This window comes from Porites lutea, chromosome 4 (genome assembly GCF_958299795.1).
Source record: "Porites lutea chromosome 4, jaPorLute2.1, whole genome shotgun sequence".
NCBI classification, from domain to species: Eukaryota; Metazoa; Cnidaria; class Anthozoa; order Scleractinia; family Poritidae; genus Porites; species Porites lutea.
This window is the reverse complement of record NC_133204.1, coordinates 23,028,518-23,054,778: the sequence shown is the minus strand read 5'-3', so window position 1 is coordinate 23,054,778 and position 26,261 is coordinate 23,028,518. Positions and strand designations below refer to the sequence as shown.

At 37.5% G+C, this 26,261-nt stretch overlaps 1 protein-coding gene and 3 long non-coding RNA genes across 4 annotated transcripts; 3 read left to right on the top strand and 1 right to left on the bottom strand.

Annotated features, from left to right (window-relative positions):
- Positions 1–1,032: 1,032 nt before the first annotated feature.
- On the top strand, positions 1,033–10,795 carry LOC140932961 (uncharacterized). The gene is made up of 3 exons (XR_012165013.1): positions 1,033–1,123; positions 9,613–9,676; positions 10,688–10,795. It is a non-coding gene; the product is annotated as an uncharacterized lncRNA (long non-coding RNA).
- Positions 1,175–18,176, bottom strand: LOC140932960 (uncharacterized). The gene is made up of 24 exons (XM_073382466.1): positions 17,785–18,176; positions 16,919–17,163; positions 16,499–16,543; positions 16,105–16,143; positions 15,898–15,945; positions 15,330–15,427; positions 14,518–14,615; positions 13,865–13,959; positions 13,379–13,483; positions 13,169–13,250; positions 12,995–13,049; positions 12,220–12,285; positions 11,140–11,190; positions 10,917–10,985; positions 10,236–10,376; positions 9,833–9,967; positions 9,398–9,436; positions 5,428–5,491; positions 4,846–4,911; positions 4,472–4,528; positions 4,195–4,290; positions 3,138–3,230; positions 2,500–2,592; positions 1,175–2,168 (listed from the first exon to the last, which is right to left on the bottom strand). The coding sequence occupies exons 1-24, from the start codon at positions 18,123–18,125 to the stop codon at positions 2,071–2,073; spliced, it is 2,319 nt and encodes a 772-aa protein (XP_073238567.1). The 5' UTR covers positions 18,126–18,176; the 3' UTR covers positions 1,175–2,070.
- Positions 10,931–16,548, top strand: LOC140932962 (uncharacterized). The gene is made up of 5 exons (XR_012165014.1): positions 10,931–11,009; positions 14,456–14,546; positions 15,841–15,865; positions 16,210–16,321; positions 16,529–16,548. It is a non-coding gene; the product is annotated as an uncharacterized lncRNA (long non-coding RNA).
- Positions 18,177–21,633: 3,457 nt separating the features above from the next.
- LOC140933005 (uncharacterized) lies at positions 21,634–23,412 on the top strand. Its single transcript, XR_012165015.1, has 3 exons — positions 21,634–21,840; positions 22,554–22,599; positions 22,969–23,412. It is a non-coding gene; the product is annotated as an uncharacterized lncRNA (long non-coding RNA).
- Positions 23,413–26,261: the final 2,849 nt, after the last annotated feature.

Sequence of the window (26,261 nt, the reverse complement as noted above, 5' to 3'; positions counted from 1 at the left end):
GCCATGTCGGTGGTGTGTTGGTGGTCAATACAATATAATTTTTTTCTCGAAAAATTTACATGAAAATAGTGTTTAGTTTCCAGATGAGAGAAATGCCCAAACACACCGCCAACATGACTGCTGTGACGTCACGTGCAAACCAGCAATACTCAGTCGTTGATATGTTTCTTCAGTTGACACGTTTTTCTGGTTTCTCGTACTCTGGCGCGTGCCAACTCTCAGCTTTCAGTACCGCCGCAGTCCACATGTGCGACCTATGCATATACGTACATATACGTATACGTATGCAAGCCATGTTTTTTTTCCTTAGCGGACTCGCCAAGATTTTGATAAGGTGTTGTGCTATAGGGATGGGGTATCCCTTAAGGCCTACTTTGGTTCTATGAAAAGAGAAGTTAAGATCCAGTCATACTTTGTAACAGCTAAAAATTATTTCGGCTGCAAAAGAACTTAGAGTCAAAAGAGATAAAGTCAGAAACTGAGTAGTCTTTTCCAGATAGAACGGGGTATAATATTTCGAACGCACGAAAGCTCTACTTTTGTAAGCAGCCATTTGAGATTGTTCAAGGAGAGATTGCTTTTAAAAATACGGTTCAATGCGTTAACAAGCAAACCGTTGTACTCTTGTTGCACCTTAGAACGGAGTATAAAAAATTGGCACATTTCTAGAACGGAGTATCAGTTTTAGGGCGAATTCTAGAACGGGGTATAAAAAATTGGCCCATTTCTAGAACGGGGTATCAATTGTAGGGGAAATTTTTTTCTAGAACGGGGTGCCAATTTGGAGTCCCGGGCGGCACATACCCACCCCAAAAATGAGCAAGTCGCGAATTTCCGAGCACAAAAGACCCTCGGGATATTAGGCTGTTGATCGGCTGAGAAAAAGCCAAAAATTCTGATGAGCCCGCGAGACTGAGCACCCCAACCCTTGTTTTCTCTAAAACCGCTGAACGCCACAACCACGATTACACGACCGTTGAACCCGTAAGCTTGTCCCCAGGGTGTTTTCGTTTTCATATGTGCGCGGCTCGGGAGGAGGTTGTGTGAAGAAGAGGTGGCAACACGTCGCGCCCTTATGTTTATGCAATGTTTGGGGGAAAACGGAGGGATTTTGCTGGCTTACGTAAGTGTACTTTTACGGTCATTAATTAACTCGTGTCAAGAACTGAGAAGATCAATCGATTTTATTAATATGATTGTCTTTTAGGGTATGTACAATTATGCAGCGAGAATATCAAAGAGTAAGCTTAAGGTTCAATGTAGTTAATTCATAAACTTAAGCTTATTCTGTTTCGAGGTTTGAAAAATACTTAATGGAGAATCCGAGTTATAGGACAATTTCACCTTTTAAGTGCGTATCTTGATGCAGTTGATATCAAGAGATGTTTATTTTTTACTTTAAGCTTAAATGCTTAAAGCTTAGTATTTAGTATATTTTTTTTCCTTGTTTTGTTTCTTCAAAAAGGCTAGCTTATTGTTACTTATCCAAGTGTTTAGTATTCTACTGCAGGTATAAGTTTTCTGTTTATAATTAGGACATGAGTAATGCAATGGTGGATCAGGTTGACGGGTAGCCTGTTCATTTTTGAGGGGGCCCATCTTGCAAGCAGAGGCATAATTATTTTTATGGAAACGAGTGGGCTCGCTGGAAAACAAAAGGGTCACATTCTCGAATGTAATGATAATTTCTTCTTGTCCTCGGCTCAGGGATACCATTCATTGGCCTGAAAATAAGGTAGGGTCACTGGTATAGGGATCAACCACTGCACACTACTTTTAATACTTTTTTTGTAATGCATTCCCAGGAACTTTGCATGACATCTTAATACTTCTTGCATTAGAAATGCATAATGCAATCTATGAAATAATTAACTATGAATTATGCATCCTGTAACTGTATAATAAGCAACAAAAACTTTTCATAAACAACAAAGTATCCTGATAAATCTGCAAATTTTGTCTCATGTTCAATATACAAAAACATCAAGCAACTTTATCTGTATAAAAAAAGGTGTTTTTTGTGCAACAGTCACCACCTGTAGTGGCTTACGAACAGTTACGAACAGTTTATTATGATCTTCCAATGAGAGTTTTCTTCTTTCTTTCTTTCTCTTTTTGCCTACGCCTCTGTCTTCTGCTTTTAACCTGCTTCTCATCCTCTGTTAAGTCTAGGAGAAATATAAAAAATAAAACAACTATGAATCATTTATTATGTCATAGACTTAAACCTAGGAGCTGTGCTCTAATCTCCTTTTTCCTACAAGGACAACTGATGACCCCACATTTCTTTTTTAAAAAAATAAGAGTGCAAGACAGACAATATTTTAAGTTTTACGCAACGTGGGGATTACCAGTATGAGCAGCTTATCTAAATTTTTCATTATAGTAATACTAAAAAAAACAAGTTCAAGAATTTGGGAAGGTAAGAACTTGGGAGTACTAACTATGATATTTGGGACAATTACATGTACTCTGGAGAGAAGTATGCTGACTACCAACCTTTCTCTTGTTTGTTCTCCTCAATGTCCAAGTTGCTGGTTTTTTTCTCCTTCTTTTTTTTCTTCTTCCTTATATCTTGTTCATTCATTTTGTCTAACAACGAGAAAGGGTGAGGCAAGAAAAAGGACTTTGACATGTTATTTAGTATCTAGCTATCCAACTCACTTCAGTTGGTGGCAGGTCTTCAAACTATTATTACTGATGAATGTTTTCGCTTCCCTATTATCCCCAATTGGCTTGTTAGCTCAATCTCAGAGGTCAAGATTTCGAATCCCATACAAGTCCGTTGTTTTTTTTCCAGGCTTCCTTTTGTCAACTGCAAAAGTTGCTTCTATAACGGTGATGATCTTTTTTTCATATAAAGTATGGTACAGCTGAGAGTTTAGGTAATATTGAATGCAAGTTAATAAATGATTTTTAACTTTCATAACAACAAAAATATAACATCATTGAATGCAAATTTAACTTTAGTTTCATTACCTGAGAGCCCAACACATTATCTGCTAATAACTAGGTACAAATAATGCATGTGCAATAGCCTGCGAAAACAGCCGATATTCTGTAAGAACTTGGGAGTACTAACTATGATATTTGGGACAATTACATGTACTCTGGAGAGAAGTATGCTGACTACCAACCTTTCTCTTGTTTGTTCTCCTCAATGTCCAAGTTGCTGGTTTTTTTCTCCTTCTTTCTTTTCTTCTTCCTTATATCTTGTTCATTCATTTTGTCTAACAACGAGAAAGGGTGAGGCAAGAAAAAGGACTTTGACATGTTATTTAGTATCTAGCTATCCAACTCACTTCAGTTGGGGGCAGGTCTTCAAACTATTATTACTGATGAATGTTTTCGCTTCCCTATTATCCCCAATTGGCTTGTTAGCTCAATCTCAGAGGTCAAGAGTTCGAATCCCATACAAGTCCGTTGTTTTTTTTCCAGGCTTCCTTTTGTCAACTGCAAAAGTTGCTTCTATAACGGTGATGATCTTTTTTTCATATAAAGTATGGTACAGCTGAGAGTTTAGGTAATATTGAATGCAAGTTAATACTTTCATAACAACAAAAAAATAACATCATTGAATGCAAATTTAACTTTAGTTTCATTACCTGAGAGCCCAACACATTATCTGCTAATAACTAGGTACAAATAATGCATGTGCAATAGCCTGCGAAAACAGCCGATATTCTGCGACGCCACCAATTCCTGTAAAAATGATGTCTGAGAAACGAGTGCAGAAATTCCACACTGATGACAATGATGTCTGGGTAGTGTTGCATCATCAGTATGGAACTTCTGCGTTCGTTTCTCATACATCATTTTGCAGGGAAACCAGTGGTGGCGTTGCCAAATGCTGGCTGCTTGCTCAGGCTACATGTGCAATGTGGTCCAATTTTGTTTGGCCATAAATAATATTCTACTCATGTGTGAATGAAACATCTAGCCTTTCTCCATCTTCAGATCGCTCTTGTGTGAAAATGGCAGATCACTTCCCAAATAATTAAAAAAAAGAACCTGAATTGATATTGTTATTGTTAATCATGCATTGCACATACAGCCTATGGATTTGTCACTAATCTATTAGCAGACAACTAATTAATATGTAGGTTGAGCTTATTTTCAAAATTAGCTGTAGACTCTTAGCCAATGAGAAGACAGATGGTGTGTATAATATAACAAGTAAGCTAATTACTATACCTTTGTCTAGTTTGTTATCCTCTATGTCTAAGTTACCAATTCTTTTCTTCTCCTTCTTCTTCTTCATCTTCCTTAGACCTTGTACATTCTTAGTGTCTAAGATAGAGAAATTGAGCAAACCAAATTAAGTCATGTCAGTGGGGGACAGGTCATAACTATTGATTTATGATAAATGTTTTGCCTACCCCATTATACACTGTAAGTCAACTCTACTTGTTGTCACAAGTCAAACATAATGCCATGTACTATGGGTGTGTCAATATTCTAAAATACTCACTGCTTGTTTTGTCCTTCTTCTTCTTTTTCCTCATTATACCCTGTTCATTCATACTGTCTAACAAAGAGAAGGGATGAGGCAATAAAGAGGATATAGACATGTTTTTTAATATCCAGTTTCAGTGGGGGCAGGTCTTCAAACTATTGATAATTAATGAATGTTTTGCCTTCCCCATTATAAATCAACTGACATTGATGAATTTTGGAAGAAAGACCTGATGCATTACAAGCATTTGATCAAAGTTGATCAATGTATGGTGCAGTTGCAAGTTTAAGAAGACATTTAAAGCACGTTAATCATTGATTTTTAACTCGCTCTGGTAACAAACTGTAATCAAAATTATAGTGCTTGATATCATTATTATTCTTAATCACCTTTACATTCTGATCTTCTCCTCTTCTTCTTTCTTTCCCTCTCCACATTTTGCTCATTTACAGTGTCTAGCATAGAGAAAGGATCAGGGGAAGTCAGTAGAAAACATGTTATTTATCCATCAAACTATCTTGCTACATTGGGGGACAGATCTTCACATCATTGATCATTGATAGATGTTTTGGATTACCCACTATAAAGTTACCTAAATTAATGATTTTTGAAGAGACTGATGAAATATAAACCTCAGAATATTAATGTCATAATTAATTTTAAATATGTAGTTCAATAGCGATAACACTTTAATCTCCATAGTAAAATTCCTCCTTCATCATTCAGTGTAATTGTTCTTTTTTTTGCTTGTCATCTTTCCTTGCTTTATCTTTCTTGTGAACGATTTCTTTCAGACGACCAAAAAACAAACATACAGTTGCAGATGGATTCAATTCAAATCATGACACTTAGTCTACATAACATAACTGTGTGCCACATTGTCATGACAACGACAACTGCAACCACTTTTATCCAACTTCTTCTAAGTTATTTCATAGGAGGCTTTAATATATATCTATAAGGATAGACACCTGGGGATTCAACAGTGGAGTCCAGACTTGTACAGTTTGGTGGATAGGTTCCACTAAAAATGACCTGAAAAAGAACAAAAAAAACTGTGGAAGTATCATTGGCTGTTACGATCGTTAACTATAATTATATCATCTGTATAGAAAACATCATCCCAAGTATAACTTTTTGTCCTTGAAGAGTTTTAAAAATTTGTTTATCATTCTTTTTAATGGTGTTTAGTATTCATGTAATATCTTGTTTTTTGTGTAATGTTATAATATTATTATTATTAATGCTTATCGATTAATTTTATTTTTTTCTATTGTTTTCTATAAGACATCGATGATTAAAGATTTAAATTGTAATAATTTTTATTGTTGTTATTGTATCTTATAACTATATAACTGTGTTATTTTTATTTGCACTGAATGCCAGTTTCATCAATATTATTATAACCTTTTTATGACTGTGTAAAAGTTGTTTTGAGTCTTGTGTCCTTAATGAGCTTCTATATGAAGTTGCCATTTAGTTTGCAAGCATCCAAGACTGCGGAAATGACACCATCCACTCCAATAGTGGAGACTAGAAGTTCCAGAGATCCTTCCACTCCAAATCTTGACATTGAAAACTCCAGATGCACAAGGCATCTTCCGCCACAATGGGCAAGATATTAGAAGTTCCAAGATCCATTCACCCCAGAATCCATATTGAAGTTCCAGTGTGGAACCATTTCAGGGAATTGCGCCTGCCATTGCAATACAAGGAACTGGAGTTCCAGAGATCCTTCCACCCCAAAAACTGATGTTCAAAGCTCCAGATGCCCAAAGGCATCTTCCGCTTCAAAGCAGGGTTTTTGAAGCTCCAGGATCCTTCCACCCCAGACTTGATATTGAAGCTTGAGTGTCAAAGTGCTTAATAACTTGTGAATTGCATTATCTACCACAATACAAGGAACTGAAGTTCCAGAGATCCTTCCACCCCAAAAACTGATGTTCAAAGCTCCAGATGCGCAAAGGCATCTTCCGCTTCAAAGCAGGGTTTTTGAAGCTCCAGGTTCCTTCCACCCCAGACTTGATATTGAAGCTTGAGTGTCAAAGTGCTTAATAACTTGTGAATTGCATCATCTACCACAATACAAGGAACTGGAGTTCCAGAGATCCTTCCACCCCAGAAACGGATCTTCAAAGCTCCAGATGCCCAAAGGCATCTTCCGCTTCAAAGCAGGGTTTTTGAAGCTCCAGGATCCTTCCACCCCAGACTTGATATTGAAGCATTCTAGCCCGTGCTTGAAACTGAATGTTCCAGAGATCCTTTCACTTCAAAATTTGAAATTGAAAGCTCCAGATGCCCGAGGCATCTTCCGCCTCAATTTAAAGATTTGGAAGCTCCAGGACCCTTCTATACCAGTTTTGATATTGAATGTTTTGGCATGCAAGCATATTTGTAGCATATGCAGATCATTGCACCTTCCATCACAATAAAAAGGAACTGGAAGTTCCAGAGATCCTTCCATCTCACATCTTAACATTGAAAATTCCAGATGCCCAAAACATCTTCCACCACAATGCAAGATGTTGAAGATTCCAGGAACCTTTCACCCCAGGCTTGATATTGTAAGCTTCTTTGTACAAGTGCTGCCTGGCTGGAGCATTTAAAAAAGTATATTTCCTTCACCTTTGACACGATTTTGCAGAATACAGTGAGTGTCTAGCCTGTTCTTTCATTAAAATTTGCTTAGAAAACTTTAAAAATTGCAGTATTCAGGTCCATTTGTATAACAGCCCAGAAGTAGGTTATTACTGTAGCAGAGACACTGGAACAAGGAGATCAAGATATTAAAGGTAGTCTTTCATACACACTTGGCAACTTGTCTGCTACAGTGCCAGCTGGAGGTGGCCTTGTTTAGTTACAAACATAACAGTTTTCAAGCTCATGTCAAGCCTCTCTTCATTCCAAAGGCCATGGCATCAAGTACTTATGTTTAAATTTTTCGATTTACATCTCGCAATTTATTTGCATGCAAAAACCGAAACCAGACAACAACCATTTAACCACTTTATCATTTTGTTTCACAATTTACTTAGAATCTTGAGTAATTTGGGTGTGTATAGAAGTCATAATAACTTGATTTTCTTGTTATTCTTCATACATAATAAGTACCATTACACTGAATTTCTGAACAAAGGAAACATTGATTGCACCTGCTACAAGATGAAATTTCATCTCAATAAAAAAGAACAAACACCTAGAACCGAAAACCACATACATAGTACCACAGGTAAAGTAACTGCAAAAAAAAAAAAGACTTGTTTTTGGAGAGTCTGGCATGGCTGGGAGATGAACAGAAGCAAACACATGACCAATTAGCCCTCGAAATGATCATACTAACTACTTTCTCTTTAACTACCTGCCTACTCAATTACCTAGGAAAACCAATCTCTACTTGTCCTCCTTACCAGCTAGACTATATCTCCAGTTAATGCTTTATGTTCAGCAGCTCAACCATGCCAGTGTTATCATTTTGATTGTGTGGACAATGAAAATTATCAGGGGGAAGATCTTTATATATTAATAAATATTAAGCTGGCTATGTGTGTAGCTGTATGTGGTTTCCTGTCTTAGAAATCCTCTAGAATGAAAAATCAATTTACCTATAGTTTGTAATAATATTGCTTAAAAAGGGAGAGAACTAGAAAACATTTGACATGTGAAACACTTGTTGTCAATACCAAACATAATTAGTGATCCAAAGTTTCCTGTACATGTACATCTATAAAATGCCTTTCACCCTCTGCCAAGAACAGGCTATACACACCATTGTATGTATTCATAGCAACAGAAAAGTAAACTAAATGGCAATTGAAGGCCAGAAGGTATGTTGGAGCATGTAACATAGTTCTTATACTCGATTCTGATAGTTTTGGCATTATTGTTCAAATGTGTAATTAAGTAATTATTTGATACTGAAAGGTCAACTGTAAGGAATGTGATTTTGATTGTCTTTTCTTGTGCGAACAATAATAAAACAAATGTTCAAGTAATTGAAAAAGAAAAGAAAACCGTTGACAGGGGTAAGAGCTAGGTTGGGGCTATAGTTAGGGTAAGGCTAACATTTAAGTGTTTTAAGGGTAAAATAATAGCAGTTAGTACTTAGTGGGGATAATAGGGCTATGATTTATGGTTTAGTAAGGGACAGAGGTGGGTTTAAGGTTAGGGTTAGGTTTGGTAATAGGGCTAGGATTATGGTGGGATAAAGGGGTTTTGCCAAGGGTAGTTTTAGGGTTAAGATTAGAATAAGCCATAGGGTTAGAGTTACAGATAATGTTGGGGTTAGTCTAGGATTGGTTTAAAGTTAAGATTAGAATTAGCGGTGAGGTTACTGGGTTAGCCTAGGATTGGTGTAGGGTTAAGATTAGAATTAGCAGTGAGGTTACTGGGTTAGCCTAGGATTGGTTTAGGGTTAAGATTAGAATTAGCAGTGAGGTTACTGGGTTAGCCTAGGATTGGTGTAGGGTTAAGATTAGAATTAGCAGTGAGGTTACTGGGTTAGCCTAGGATTGGTTTAGGGTTAAGATTAGAATTAGCAGTGAGGTTACTGGGTTAACCTAGGATTGGTTTAGGGTTAAGATTAGACTTAGCAGTGAGGTTAGGGTTAGCCTAGGATTGGTTTAGGGTTAAGAGTAGAATTAGCATTAAGGTTAGGCTAGGGTTATGTGGAGGTTAGATGCTAGGGTAGGATCAAAATTAAGGTTAGAATTAGCAGAACAGCGGGAGTTAGGGTAGGGATTATGGTTAGGTTTGTGGTTACAGAAGGTTTAGGGTTCCAGTATTATAGCTAGGTTATGGGTGAGGGTTAGCGATAGGTTTGAGGTTAGGGTTAGAATTAGCAGCAAGATTAGGGTTTATTTTTAGGGGTTAGGGAAACATTGGGTTAGGACTAGACTATAATAGTAAGGTTAAGCCTCCACTTGTAAGTACTATTGTACTTACTTCTTCCCTTTCCATCAGTGTCTGCATTTCACTGGCATCCTGAATAAATGGATGAAAAGGAAAGAAAAAAAAAAACACATAATTATCAACATGTCAATAGAAGGTACTAAATGTTTGAGTTATTGCAAGATAAAATACATACAGGTACCGTAGGTAAATAATAATTATGTATAACTATGCTGTATTTATTTGAAATAATGGAACTTTCATTTCAGAGAAGGTGTGGATTGAGATAAAGGGACAGTGAGAGCATAAACATACAGTTGACACGCATATGTGGTATGTTTGTACTTCTTATAGTTATAGGGACAATAATATTTATACTAATAACAACAATAACCAGTAATAAAGGCTGAGTATTATTTTTATCACAATTCAGTGAATAAAATATTTACTTATTACTACAGTCCAAATAATTCATTTTTGGATATCTACCTTTTTAATAACTTTCAAGACATGTCTCTGTGTCTCTATTTTTTGTTTCACATGTACCATGTTGTTTGTGGCTTGGTGCACAAGAATAAAAAAAAGGGGAATTTTGAAATCCGCTCCCAACCAGTCGTACACTTCCTGAAAAGGAAAATCGATCGCACCAAATGTCAATAATAATGAACATGTGGCTGAAAAGACACTTGTTTTGAGAGTGTCATTTGTTTTCATGTACAGTGGAACCTCGATTTAACGAAGGGCCAAAGAACTGGCAATATGTGTTCGCTATATTGAGGTTTCGTTATATTGAAGTTCTTTTTCATACATCTCACTATGACTAGAGTAAAAAACCCTGAACAACATAATTATTAATTTTTAACAGAAATGGAAAACAGTAATACTGACTTACTTGGTAAAACGCTGTTTTTGGAATTTTTCGTTTCCACATCCCCAGAGGAGTAAGAACCCGTACTTCCACCCCTGCCGGGTCTTCAGGCTGTACCCTGAGGGCCCTTTGCTCTCTTATCCACATCTCCAAATCTGGATTATACTAATAGATAAATTAAGTTGATTGGTAATAAAAAAATTGTTTAATTCTTTCTTTAAGGATTGTCTGAAAATTTATATATTCCTCCAACTTTGGTAAAATTTGCAGCTGCACTCTTGTTGAAAAGTCTGGTACACCATAATGAAACAGATAGAGAATAAACATAACATATTGTCTTTTTTATGCAAAACGAAAGAAACAATTTACAATGAGAAATGCTAACAAAATTTGTGCCAGATCTGAAAATGGGTATGGATCTTAGAGACCAGGTCTGAAAATGGGTATGGAAAATTTCATTTTTTGGTCCAAAATAGGGTCAGGATTTGGAGAAACGGGTGGCACACCCCCACCAAGAATTGAAAGGAGTACACCCCTCTGGGAATCAGAAGGTCAAGTTTGGACTGAAACAGATCAATCCCCATACGTTAATTTGATTGTAGAGCATTAAGGGGGAGGGGGGACTTTTTCCCTTGAAAATGAGGGGTTCAGTGGGGAGGGGGAGGTAGGGGGCTTAAGAACATTAGTCATACTCCACTCACTCACCATATCACTTTTGTCATTCTCAGGTGTGGATAAATCAATTACCACTGATTTTGAGATGCAATTGACAGACTGCATTAAAACACAAAAGAAATGGTAATCAGTACTCAAACAATTAACATGGTATACATTTTAACAGCCACACACTGAAGTAAGGGTAGTGAACATATATAATAGCCAAGCATTTAATATTATACACTGAATTAATCAAACTCTTCTCACTCACCATATCCCCTTCATCACTGTCAACCACTGTACCTGTGGTGCATTTGTCAGACTGCATTAAAACATTACAGAAGGAAAATTTAATTGGTAATCAGTACTCAAACAATTACCAAAGGTGTATATTAATTATGTTAAGAGCCATGACTTTCACAAAGTAATGGTAATGGTACCAAGCCAATAATGAAGACATCTTGACCATTTTAATAAAATAAATGGCTTGTGCATCAATGTGTACTTGGGTTAACATTACTAACTTGAAACAAACGCCACTGAATCGTGGTCAATAGGTACTGGCACCGTGCAAAGGACTTATTGATGAAATCAAACAAAACAAACTATGAGAGAACAACTGAACAACTGACAATTTGACTAACAATAAGCAACTGTTGTCTGTGACAGTAGACGGATCGAGATGCACCAATTACATTGGATTACACTGCATGCAAAGAAAGTCGTGTCCGATAGCCCAGGGCTGGTGGATTTTGCTATCGGGCTAGTGATTTTTGTTCTTAACTTGCCCGACGGGTAAGTGCTGTTGTTTGCAAAAATGGGGAAATTCAGGTTACAGAAGGATTGTAAAATCCTGCTAATCAAAAAGGGTTTTGGGGCTAGTTAAACTGACTTGTGGGCTAGTACATGCTAGCTACAGCTTGCCGAAATGGCAGGCTGTAAAACTGACTTTCTTTGCACCCTGATTACACCAATTACATTACTGACGGAGGACCAATAACATCACGACGTAATTGACTGATCAGGTCAATAACCAGAGTATAATACCATCAACTGACGTGATACAACTCACTTTCACTCTGAAGATGAATACCACACAGGTTGTCAAACTGTCAGACACTGTCAACAACAACAGCCCTATTCAGTAACGTTCACTTGGACGATCAAACTCAACCTACTTTTGAAATGACTCCTGGGTTCAAACCTTTCACACAAAAGATATTCTAGCATCATGTACACTTGGTCAACAGTACACCATTTCTGTGGCCAGGGCTATCCCAAAGTTAGAAACCCTGACACATCACTGCTAATGAACTCACTGATTCACACTAATCAAAATTAGTTTGTGTACCTGGTCACCTCTATCATGAGAGAGGTCTATCACTGTAGTAGTAGCAGTTGAGATGCAACTAACAGGCTAAATAAACACAAGCAAGAGTGGTTATAATCAGCATAAAGCCAAAGAAAAAAATATAACTGTCTTGCACTATTGAATAGCAAAATGTCTCCAATCCTAGCAATGAAATGTGTGTTACAGGTCAAATTTGATTTTAGGTTAATTTCGATTTAACTGAGGTTGATTCTCACTTTCATTTCAATGTTTCCTAGCCCTAATTCAAAAATGGTTAGGGGTAGGAGACAAGGGAAATTGATAATCAACCTAAGTTAACTAAAATTAACCTGAAATTAAATTTGACCTGTAACATATATACATATATACATATAATGCAGACTGGGAATACTGAAATAACATATGCGGAAAAATATTATGATACACATTATAGGTAATTGAGTTGTAGCTCATGATGAAGAAAACATATAAGAAAAAGCAGTATTTAAAAGTAGAAGGCCGTCCTGTCAACAGCAACATACTACCCAAAGTAAGTATGGTAAACATTAATCTATTTTATACCTGCTTGAGACCAGCAGACATTTAATGGGAAAGGAAACATGATTAGAAGCACAGAGATCATCTTTGTGGCACGGTTACGTTCAACAGTACAATGAAAAATACAAATCAAATAAGTATAACCCTAACTGATCAAAAGCCTTTTTTGCCCTTTTGGCATGATTCCCATCACCGTATGAGAAATCTGGACAGGGGAAGCTTAGATGAAATCTGGTACCTTGTGACTGACTGTCTTTTCTGTGAGGTCTGTCTCCTTTGTGGACTGTTTTTCCCTTTATAAATAGTGAAAACAATGAATGGGTAACATTAAACAACCAACAAAAACTCGAAATGCAAAAAAAAAAAAACATAAAACACTCTAAAACACTCCCAAAAACATAATTTCACAAACCTGTCTCTGGCCAGATGCACCAAATCTAGCGTTTCTTTGGCTTTTGTTAAGGCCTCTTTAAGCTCCGTCCACGTAAACCATTCTGAAAAATTTGTTAAAACTTTAATTGGGATATTGACCACAGTTTTAAAGATAAATTGCAAAATATACTTTGATTTATTATAACTAATTATTTTTTACCATTATAAGTTTTAAAGAGTTTTTCCCTACCGGAAAATCGCTCCACCAACATAGGCACAGTTGACCCACGGAGTGAAGGTGCAAGAATAAGGATTTGGGGACATTGGACTCCCTGTCCGCCAACTATTTGTAATGCTATAAGACAAGAAGAGTGCAAATTATTATATCAACACCAAGGAATATCAGTGGAGCTCCCGAGCAAAAAATATGGTGACTCTTCACACATGAAATAATATGTTATCTTCAAGTGTGAAAAGATCACTGTTACTATGCCACTATAAACTATCGTGCCTTTTGCAGCAATCAATTTTTTTAAAATTTTAAGGTGTTTTTATAGGTGGAAATTATAATAATTATTATTAAGATAGCTATTTCAAGCCTGGAGTGCAAAAAACTTTATCCAAAAATGGATGTACAAAGAAGTGAACCTTTCTAATGAATGTTTGGTAGGGTTTAGTCCATTGATGACCAGATTAAAACATGGTGAAAAGGTGTTAAGAATATTTTTATTATTACCTTTCCTTCCTTCTCTCTTGCCTTGATCCGAAATCCAAATCAAAGGATCTGGGTCGTAGAGAAGTTTTTCGGTGATACACACCTCTTTTAGGTCACTATGAATAGATAACAATTATTGCAAACAGATACATAATACCACATCCACAACATCTATTCTCTAGCTACCTATACTGATAAACTTCACTTTTGCTTGAATACTAGTCAAAATACAATTTTGCTAATTACCTTTCTTCCCCCACACAAGCCCTCCCTGCTGTTAAGATGATACATTATAATAATTATTATTAGCAAAGAACAGATCATTAAAGCCTCTCGTAGCTAGTATGATGTAATTCATAAAGCTGCAGAGAACATCTCAATAAGAATAGCTGCTGCATGTTTTAACTCTTTTGAAAAACAAATTTTGAGGGGAGTATACCAGTGGTTGTTCCTGCATTCCTTACTTAAGAAATAGAATGAAAAGCATTGTGTCCATAGAAAATTCTAAATTCTTAAACATGTAACTGTATATTTAAATAATTTGCATGTTATTAGATAGTCATGTATGGATATTGTGGCCTTAGTAATGAATACTTTCATTTGATCTTACAGCTCTGTGTCCAAGGTGGCATGAAAGATGGTTTGTAAGAGTTGTGCTTGTTAATGGATTTTACCTCAGCATCTGGCATTCTTCATGAGAGAGGTGTGTGTCACGATTGTTTAAGACAACCACCACTGCAATTCTTGGCCCCTTATAAATGTGTTGGCAAAGCTAAAGACAGAATCATCATTTAATTAAAACAATAATGAATGGAAATTAGGTCATAACTGATGAAGGATTCATCATTCTCATCTTCTCTACAGTTTTTGTCTTTATCAGTATAAACAAGCATAAAAAGAACACCTTCCCAGCATTATTTCCTGAAGAAGCCAGCAAGACGTGGAACTAGCAACCGCTGGAAAATCTGCTATAGACGGACTTTTGAAGTGGATTACTTTCTTTCTCAATTTCTCTTCATAAAATGCTCTTACAGTGTGTAAAATTCCTAAACAGGGGAAAGGAATACCAAAGTCTACAAAAAATTACTTTCAAGGACTTTTCCAGGACGTGCACTGTGATTCAAGTGTTTTCAAGAAAAAATACAATTTGAAAACATTTCAAGGTTCAAGGATGCCAAACAAAATTTCAAAACCTTTTCACAGAACCCAACAAAAATTCAAGACTTTTTAACGACCCCCCCCCCCCCCTCACCCCAACCCCCCTCCAAAAAAAAAAATAATAATAATAATAAAATTTGATAACTTTTCAAAACAGCAGGAACTATGTGATGGTAGGACATCTACGTGTCTGCAGCCAAATGTCCCTTTCTGGGCAATTATCCCCTTATACTATCATGTTCATTTTACAAGCAGCTCTGTTATCTATGGTTGTTGTCGCATAGCGCTGATCTATCGATAATTTTGTAGATTGTTGTTAATGACTTACACTTTTGAAAGAAACTCCAATAAAAGGCAACCCATTTACGTTGGCTTGACCTAACACAACACCCAGGGGCTGTAATAATTGGTCCGAATGGAGCAGTCCTGTAAAAATACAACAAAGAATCGTAAATACAAGGTAATGGTTAATTATAACTTCCTCAACATCATTATATGCAAATAGCAGAATTCGGCTCCACCAGCAGCCACATTGAACTAGAATATCAGCCATTATAAGATAAGTTCTCTGCTAAGTAAGTCATTCAAAGACAGTTGGCGGCAACCAATTTTTCTGCTATCATGGCCAAGCTATGGCATTCTCAGTAGCTAATGATTAGAAGAATTAATAGCCTGAAAATCACAACGGTGTGCTTCCTTTTTTTCTTAAAGCTGGCCTCTGTCACTCTGGTGTCTGGATATTATAAGCCTTGAGATTCTCCAAATTTTTGGTGGGTTCTGTACATCTTGTGTAGTTTTAATTGCACAATTTGAGCCGTTTATTTTTATTTTTCATTTAGGTAGCCAAAAGGTGACTATGAAAAGGTAGGATTTGGAACAGTACTTTAAATGAATACCTGGTTCATACAGCCCCCTATCATTTAGGTCTTGAACTATTGTCCCTACTGTGAATGTAAAAAAAAAAACAACAACAACAACAACAACAACCTTAAAACAAAACTGCAAAAATATGCAATATATGTGAAATGTTGAAACAATTAAGAAACCAAGTCTTTGAAAGTAGGGGTTAATTAGAATGGGTCAAGAAGGTTAAAATGTGTTACCTGGAAAAGCTCCTCTCTTATAACTTGGACCAAACTCGCCTGCAAAAAAGGGGAGAATGGCATTTATCTAGTTGGTACACAGACTCTCTCTTTTTTTCTCTGTAGGGATTGTGGAGCATGAGGATAAATTAACTTATAAGCCAAAAGGTCTGCAGGAGGTACTTGCAGTAACAGAAAAGGCAATTTTTTTTTATCATCAGGTAAATGGCTATTATAGGTCAGTGACAACATCATGTTAACAACTTATCATGCTCGCAAGTAGAAGCACTTGCAATCACAGCTTACTGCAGTAACAGTTTCACTTTTCCACACATCGCACTAAATTATACTCCCTGCTCTCATGCAGAAATAGCTCTCTATTGGACAGTATTTAGTCAGTAGTAAACAGACAAACCTTTAATGCACTTGTTTTCTTTCTCTGCAGTGATTGCACTTCCACCTACAACAAAAACATTCCTTCACCACTAAACAAGAACAAAATAATTTTGTAAAAAAATTTCTTGTTGCAACTTAAATGTTGAACGCTTTTGAATGTAATAGGAGAATGTTAAGATTGACTGCAATCACTCACTCACTCACTCACTCACTCACTCACTCACTCACTCACTCACTCACTCACTCACTCACTCACTCACTCACTCACTCACTCACTCACTCACTCACTCACTCACTCACTCACTCACTCACTCACTCACTCACTCACTCACTCACTCACTCACTCACTCACTCACTCACTCATTCATTCATTCATTCATGTCCTTTAACTAGAACTCTTGGAACTATTAATAATGTTACTTAACTACAAAATCATTACTTGTCACAGATGTTGTCGTTGCTGTTGCTGTTGCTATTGATGTTACTGTTGCAGTTGATGTCGATGCCAACGCTACTGACGTTGCTGTTGTTGACGGCATATTGTCTGCAAAAAGGTCATGGGATAAAAACACTCGAGTTGAAGAGGTTTTAAATTCTTCTGCAACAGCCTTCCCACTGAGATTCGTTCCAACAGGTGAAAGGGCATGGTTGCCGTGTGGTTTTGCCTTTAAAAACCTTATGATGCTGAAAAGATGAAAACATTTACATTAATAATTTAGTGTTATTTTACAAGGTTCATTGGTTAACTACTAGATGACAAGAAACGACTTGAGTGTGGAATCATCATACAGTACACCATGTAGAGACCGAAGAACAATAAGCATTAGGGCCATCCAAATTGTCATTAGTATATAATCAGATTAATTTTTATGCTCAGTGAGACTTGTTATTCCAGCTGGCTAGTTGTGCTGGTGGGAGTAAACTTACGGGATGCAACTCTCTTTATGGCTGTTCCTGCATTGATACAGTAAAGGAAATTCAGTAACCTAGATTGGCATTGTGGCTACCAATAAAGCAGTCACCTTCTATCAAGTGTCCTCTGTTTTGAGAGATAGTCCCGAAATACAAATTCTCCAAACCTAAACGCCTAGGAGAACGACCTTTGCCCCCCAACACCGACAAGTCCCACCCCTAAACTTTAGTCTCCTATAATATTACATAATACATATCTGTATTTCAAGTTCAAGACAATCATATGAAATAAACGAAACCGGAATAATAACATCCCCAGCCCATCACGAACAGGCGCATAATTTATTAATGCATTTCGAATTTTTCGCGCAATGACAGTCAGAAGTAACTTACCTCGCGTTGCCTATCTCCTTAAATTCCCTTTTCAAGAGGGAGAGCATTTCCATTTCATTGAATGATTTATCGAACTTAATTCGTTTCCCTTCTACTTGGCCTTGGGAATTTGAAGCATTTGAGCCTAGCCAGAGGAAGGTTCTCGTGGGTTTGGCTCCACTGGACTTCGATCCAGACCGAACGTTCGTTTGTGCAGTGAATACGGGGCCAAGATTGCCCAGTCCAGTAGGCTGGCCATTTGGCTGGCCATTTGTAGACGCCGCATCCCGATCCTGTTCATTCATTTCACCCAGAAAAGTACCTAACGACCGCGACAACTGAGAGAAGGATTCTTCGCTCATGACAAATCGAAAAGAAATACCTCGTGGCAAATAAAATGCTACAGCATATCAGTTTACTTTGGAAACGTCATATATATCCTGTAAGCTGATATCAGACGCGGCGTCCCAAGACAAAAACAGTTAATCAACAAAATGGGACAATTCCGTAACTTTTCCTTCCATACTTTCGTTTGAAATTGTTACATACATAAATGCTATGGGACTGTTTGTGAAGGGCACTATATTGAAATCGTAAGGTGCTCAACTGATGAAACTGAACATCTGACCATAGACCACTACGACAAAGACCAGGTGTTAATCAATAGGTGGCACAAAGAAGGGAAAATACTCCAAGATATTTGGCGGGGCATACACACAAGAAGTAATATTAAAAAATAAATAAACAAAATAGATAAATATAATCGTACACACACACACACATAAACCCGCACAAAATATGCAACCCGAAAAGTCAGTACTATACCTGTAAGTATAGAAAGAAATCACGAAAAAGCCACACATGGCGCAATGACGAGCATAGAGAAAACCAAAATCATTACACGCAGTCACTCCGGCTTCTGTCAAAGTGGGGGTACAGTGGATTCCAATGAAGTGACAGGGATGATCGAATGGGGGCAAAAATCAAAACCCAAAAAAATCCCAAGCGCTTCCAACAAAACCCCCAAAACTCCCTGGACCAACATTAATCACCAAAAAAATCCCATGCCGAATTTCCGACCCATAAAAATTTTCAGAAAGTATTAAATTATATTGCACGAAAAATAGAACTGCCAAAACATTAGTTTTGAATGCCCCCAAAAATTCCCACTTAAATCAAGAAAATCCTTCGATTATCCCTGTCACTTAAAATCCGCAGCCCCCCCCGCTGGGGCTTCTGCTCCCCGTCGGATGGTTCTTCACCAATGGCAAGAGGCCAGCTCACTGCATGCTGCCTGATCGCGTTAAACATTAACAACTAACTTCCTAAGTGAATCCGGACTGAATACCACGAGTCACCGTCATGTTTACCCTGTGTATTTCATTTTCATTATTTACTTGGTTTTTCTTTATTCTTACCGTTGGGATTCAACCAAGAGCAGGTAAGAAGTACTTCTAAAACAGAAAAACGACAAGACGTACTCGGTACAGCGTCAGGCTGTGCTGTAGTTGAATGTGCTGCTCAGATATCAGAAAAGATAAGTTAAATATTTATAGTCATGATTGTTAAAAAGGACCAGCTACATTCCACACCAGTCTGATTCCACACAAACTTCTTTCAATCGTTGTTGATTAATCATAGATGTCATGTGCGCCGTATGCTGCAGCTCTCCCCCTTTTCTTTTTGAAACGCGATCCATACTGCATTTAACCTGTTCCCGGCGTTCAGATGGTGGGTGGCCTGCGTGCCAGCCGGCCCACGCACCATTCATATAGTCCTATACCCAGAAGGTTTAGAGCGTCTGCGACGCAGGCAACTTTTGGGGAACGGACCAAGAAATTGGGCTCGACGCGTACGGTTTGGCTTGCCACCCGCTATCTGAACACCTAGAACAACCTATACTGCATTTAAGCCGGGGGGGGGGGGGGAGAGTTACTCCTTAAGATGGCCTATACGGAGTGGTTCCGCCCGAAAGGGGTATCCTTTCAGGCTTCAGGTTTATGAAAGGATAGGGATTCCACTTGTTGAAGTATTAGAGAGGGTAGCGAAATCTGTCATTTGGGTCTGTGAAAGGGCTCAATAGAGCTAAAAGAGAAATTTATGGCTTAATAAAGTCGAGAAAAGGTTCTATTTTTGTGATTTAAAAGACAGTGCATTTACAGCTGTTTAATTTAGTGATTTAAAGATAAAGGTATGTGAAAAGGGTAACATCTGTCAGTAGAAGGTATAAGTAATCGGTTCCTGACGAAAGGGGTACCTTTTTCCGTGAAAAACGACGGGGGCACCCAACGGGAAATTTTGAGAAAAAGACCTAAAAACAATAACAAAGCGTGAATAAAGTTTTCTGAGACTATTTTAAGCATTTTGGGGGATTGCTGGAAAAAAATTATCTGTTCCTCACTCCCAGCAAGACTGATGGAAGAGTTCCCAGCCAGCAAACTTACAACCTCCAACCCGACTTACTGGGAAGTTTCATAGGGCACAATTCAGATCTTGAGTGGTAAGTAACCCATAAAAGTAACCCGTAGCAGCTATTCTAGACTTCAAATCCCCTCTCACACCCTGAATTATCTTTTTCCCAACAACACTTTCCTTCCAAGGACTATTATTTCTTCCACATCTCCCAGCCAGCAAAAATGTGCCTGAAGAACAGATATTTTGAAGAACAGATCCATTGGGTGCCCCTGAAACGATATATAACAGGTTAAGGGTTTGGACCACGGAGCGGAGCCTCCCCGTATAAACATTTGTTGAGTTACTTGAGGACACCCTCCCCGGAATTTGACCCGAGGAGACGGATAATCAAAGAAGGATGAAGTTTTCCGTCCAAATTTGAACAAAAGGAATAAAACACACGAGTAGAATGAAGCCGATTCATACGTAGGTGGTATTTAAAGGGTCCTTAGAAATAGGGTTGATGTGCGCCTAGCGCCTAACGCGTTTTCAAAACTGATAAATTAAATGCCCAGTTTTGGTTTAAAACGGCTGAAGGTTTTCTTGCAACCATCCTTGTTCCCAGGGTCCTCTCCTACCGAGAGGTACTTAAAAAAATAAAGAAAAGAAAAGTCAAGAAATAAAATAATGACTGGGTGTTAGATATATAAAACGTACACGGTTTGTGCTTTTCTTATCTCATAGTCACTTCTATTGATCCTGGATCAATAGAGTTGTTTGCAAGGGAAGTGAAAGAGCTGTATCTACATGCAAAAACGTCATTAGAGAGCCCAAATGCAGACAGCGAGGACCTGGGCACCATCAAAATTAAGATGGAGGCTGCAGTGCAGCACTTGAGAAGACTGGAATGGGCGTTGGACCTTACCAGACCTTGTGGAGGTGATCTCCTTGAGCTGATAATAAACCAGCTGAAACAACTGGAACGTAAAATCGGCGAGATGATAGAAACCTTCAACGGCTTAATACCGTTGTTGGCAGACGAGCTGCGCTACAGGGCCCCAGTAACTGCTACCAGATCCGTTGGCCGGCCATCATTCATTATCACAAAAGAACAACTCGAAATTATGCGCTCGTATGGTTTATCGTGGATGGACATAGCGAAGGCACTTGGTATGTAAAGATCTTTGTTTGTTATATTTCAAACACGAGAAAAAACGTTTCGTGGGTAGACTTTGTACGTAGGAAATGGTGTGGGGTGGTATTGGTTTGGGTTTAGTTGAGACTTTAAGAGACCCAGTCAGCTAGATATATATATATATATCATGCATGAATGATAAGGTTCTCACTATATTTCGTTTCTTTTTCAATTTGTCTTTCTCGTCTGTTTACGTTCTCCAGGCGTTTCAGTTTCAACCATCTGGAGGCGCCGAGCGAATTTCCAGATCCGACGAAGTAGACATAGAGGAAGGAGGGAGGTTACTATGACAGAATTGAAGGAAATAATAGCACGAATAAAAGAAACGGCGGTCGACGCGGGAATCATTATGATAGAGGGGGAATTGTCCGGACAAGGCCTGTATGCCTCTAGGGTAGCGATATCTGAGGCACTAATGACCTTGGATCCGATCGGGGCAAGCTTGAGATGGCGAGATTTCACACCTAGAGTAAAATATAATGTTCCAGGTAATTGTGTGACGTGGATACGATGCCCCGAAGAAGAAGTAGGCTACTTCATTAGGCAACAAACCCATTAATTTTTGCACTAACTTTAGATTACACTGTAGAACATCCTGTAAGCGACTACCCCTTAACGCAAAAAATTCAGCGGTCACTTAGGTGAGGAGGTCGAGGGAGATCTTTTCCTACTAGAAGTCCGAATAAATCTACTTTCTTTAACACAAGTTATCGTATACAATTTTAAGGTTACGATAAAAGTTCTCCATATCCTTTTAGCGTATGACCGAAAGCCAATCGGTTGCTTACTAAAGTTGAAAACCGGCGAGGCAAATTATAAAACGGTTACCCCAAAAAAGTGGACACAGTCGCTTTCCAGAGGTTCCAACCATCAAGTTTTGACTGTAAGGTTTTTCATTTTTATTTGGACATAAAGTCGCTTATGGCAGTCGAGCGAAAGTTACCTGATTACTGGCCCATTCTATGTGCTTATCTAACATAACATAACTTTTATATAAAACAGAAACACGGAAGATTTTCTGGTCATTCCGATTTCCCTCACTCCACCCCATCCTCTTGAATAATTTCGCGTTTCTGTACTTGCACGTGTGAATAAATAAGGCCAAGACGATGAAAAAGAGAAAAAAAAGTTAAAAAGGTTTATTGTGGTCGAAATTCCAAGACTATAAACTATATTTATAAAAGTGTAAACTTTTTTTCAGGACCTAATAGTCTTTGGCATCTTGACGGAAACCATAAGCTTATAAGGTAAAGATGAGTTTGTATGGCAAAAAAAAATTAAAAAATTAATCACCAGAACTTTATTTGCAATCGATAAAATCACCATAGCAATAATAATGATAATCCTTTCAGTCTGAGAACGTCATGTATGTATATTATTCCGAGGAATTATAATTACTCTACTGCAGTTTTTCTTTTACTTTGTGTATAGTTTTTTACAAGACTCTAATAAAGATGTCGTTCATAATAATGATAATAATAATAATAATAATAATAATAATAATAATAATAACAATAATAATGATGAGAATAATAATAATAATCATGCAAATTCAAAATAGAGTGAATCTTCATGTGGAGAGGATTTCTTGAAGTGACCCCTTTCCTGTTTTGCAGGTGGAGATTGGTCATTCACGGGGGCATAGACGGGTATTCGCGTTTAGTAGTTTACCTTAAATGCTCGGATAACAACAGAGCTGAGACCGTTGGGAATTCGTTTCTAGCTGCTACCGAAGAATACTGTTGGCCTTCCAGAGTAAGAACAGACAAGGGTGGAGAAAATGCTGTGGTTGCTCGGTTGATGATAGAAAGGAGGGGAGAAGGACGCGGGAGTATACTTCAAGGGAGCTCCGTCCATAATCAAAGAATTGAGCGGCTTTGGAGAGACATGAGGAAGATGGTCTCGGAGTACTATAGACGGTTGTTCCATTTTCTCGAAAGCCATCTTTTACTCGACCCGATAGGAGAAGTAGACTTATTTTCCTTACATTTTGTGTTTATTCCAAGAATAAATAACAGTTTGAGTCAATTCAGAGCTTCTTGGAATAATCACAAATTATCGACAGAGGGACAAAAAACTCCAAATCAACTTTACATTCTTGGAATGCTTCGGTTGTTTGGTTCAAACTACACTGCTGTCAAAGACTTCTTTGAAGAGAATAGAGTTCCTGAAAACTACGGGATTTCCGAGCCAGAAGAGGTAGACGCGGTAAACGAAGATTCTAACGGAGCGGTTGTCTTACCGCAAAATGCAATTGAAATGTCACCAGATTGCCTAAGAGAGCTACAGGCCACGGTCAACCCTCTCGAGCAAGACGGGAACCATGGAATTTCTCTTTACCTTAAAGCTAGGGAAATAATTACTCGGTCTACCCAGGTAGAATGAACTTAAGAGTAGATTAAAGGTCGTGGAATGGATACCAGTGGGGAAGCGGGGGGGGGGGGGGGGGGGGGCGATATTTGAAAGAATGGCGTTTTGTAAAATTCCGCCACTTTGGCGAGCAATAATATATATCCTGGCCAGCAAAAAATTTCGTCAGTTTACTGATTTTGAGGCACTATTTCAATCAGTGTCGCTTGAATTTTTCACCGGAATTAAACTTGAAAAAGGCTAGCCAACATTAAAATCCATTTCCATCCAAAGACCACATTAGGGACTTCACCGTATTTTCTTTGCTCAGGCTTTATACAATCTTTTTCATTCACGCCCCACGTACACATATATACGGATTTTTTTTCCCTCCCTTTAGCTGTGTATCCGCCTGTATAACTTCCTATTTAGTGTCTTACAGCTCGATGAAGAAGAAACACATGATATTACGGGAACAGAGGGCAAGAGCACTGGATTTCTTTACAAATAGTAATATGAATCAAATAAGTTGATATTGACTATACACATTAAATCATATGCAATAAGTTCACACGACTGCATTTTATTGATGTCAACGTACCAATAGGTGTCGGGCCCTAGCTAGGATGAACTTTATACATACGGGTACACGAGTGTTACTGCTTAATTAAAGCCACCCCACCTTCCGCTATGAAAAAAAAAACAACAAAAGAATAAAACTATAAAGGGGCAGCGTGATCGTTGTCGTTTTTGTGGGAGGTGGTTATGGAGGGGGGTGACGTTGAGGTTAACGTAAGAATGAAGGAAATATTGGGAAAACCGTTATGCTAAAAAAAAAAAAAAGTTATAGTAGACTAAGTTTTCTTTGCGATAGAGGACTATGTGGTGTTTGTCTACCAATTTTTTCTTTCCAGAATCTCAAAAACAGTATCGACGTTATTATTCGAGTATTTTTCCAATTTTCCAGAGCTATTAACACCTCCTCCAACCCTGCACCTCACAACAAAACAGGTATTTTGATTTGAAGCACATAAGTTAAGCAACATTTTTTTGTAACAAGTCAAGAGGCACAATTCAAGATTTAAAGACAATTAAGATTTAAAGACAATTTACAAGAAATTTAAAAGACAATTGCAAATTGTACATATTTATATTTTCATTATTATTATTATTTTATTGATATACATTTCTTTATTATTAAAACTATGCATGCGCTATATAGTGAGTGCTGAATCTAATCTAAGTCTTGTTTTTTTTAGTATTACTATAATGAAAAATTTAGATAAGCTGCTCATACTGGTAATCCCCACGTTGCTTAAAACTTAAAATATTGTCTGTCTTGCACTCTTATTTTTTTAAAAAAGAAATGTGGGGTCATCAGTTGTCCTTGTAGGAAAAAGGAGATTAGAGCACAGCTCCTAGGTTTAAGTCTATGACATAATAAATGATTCATAGTTGTTTTATTTTTTATATTTCTCCTAGACTTAACAGAGGATGAGAAGCAGGTTAAAAACAGAAGACAGAGGCGTAGGCAAAAAGAGAAAGAAAGAAAGAAGAAAACTCTCATTGGAAGATCATAATAAACTGTTCGTAACTGTTCGTAAGCCACTACAGGTGGTGACTGTTGCACAAAAAACACCTTTTTTTATACAGATAAAGTTGCTTGATGTTTTTGTATATTGAACATGAGACAAAATTTGCAGATTTATCAGGATACTTTGTTGTTTATGAAAAGTTTTTGTTGCTTATTATACAGTTACAGGATGCATAATTCATAGTTAATTATTTCATAGATTGCATTATGCATTTCTAATGCAAGAAGTAAGATGTCATGCAAAGTTCCTGGGAATGCATTACAAAAAAAGTATTAAAAGTAGTGTGCAGTGGTTGATCCCTATACCAGTGACCCTACCTTATTTTCAGGCCAATGAATGGTATCCCTGAGCCGAGGACAAGAAGAAATTATCATTACATTCGAGAATGTGACCCTTTTGTTTTCCAGCGAGCCCACTCGTTTCCATAAAAATAATTATGCCTCTGCTTGCAAGATGGGCCCCCTCAAAAATGAACAGGCTACCCGTCAACCTGATCCACCATTGCATTACTCATGTCCTAATTATAAACAGAAAACTTATACCTGCAGTAGAATACTAAACACTTGGATAAGTAACAATAAGCTAGCCTTTTTGAAGAAACAAAACAAGGAAAAAAAATATACTAAATACTAAGCTTTAAGCATTTAAGCTTAAAGTAAAAAATAAACATCTCTTGATATCAACTGCATCAAGATACGCACTTAAAAGGTGAAATTGTCCTATAACTCGGATTCTCCATTAAGTATTTTTCAAACCTCGAAACAGAATAAGCTTAAGTTTATGAATTAACTACATTGAACCTTAAGCTTACTCTTTGATATTCTCGCTGCATAATTGTACATACCCTAAAAGACAATCATATTAATAAAATCGATTGATCTTCTCAGTTCTTGACACGAGTTAATTAATGACCGTAAAAGTACACTTACGTAAGCCAGCAAAATCCCTCCGTTTTCCCCCAAACA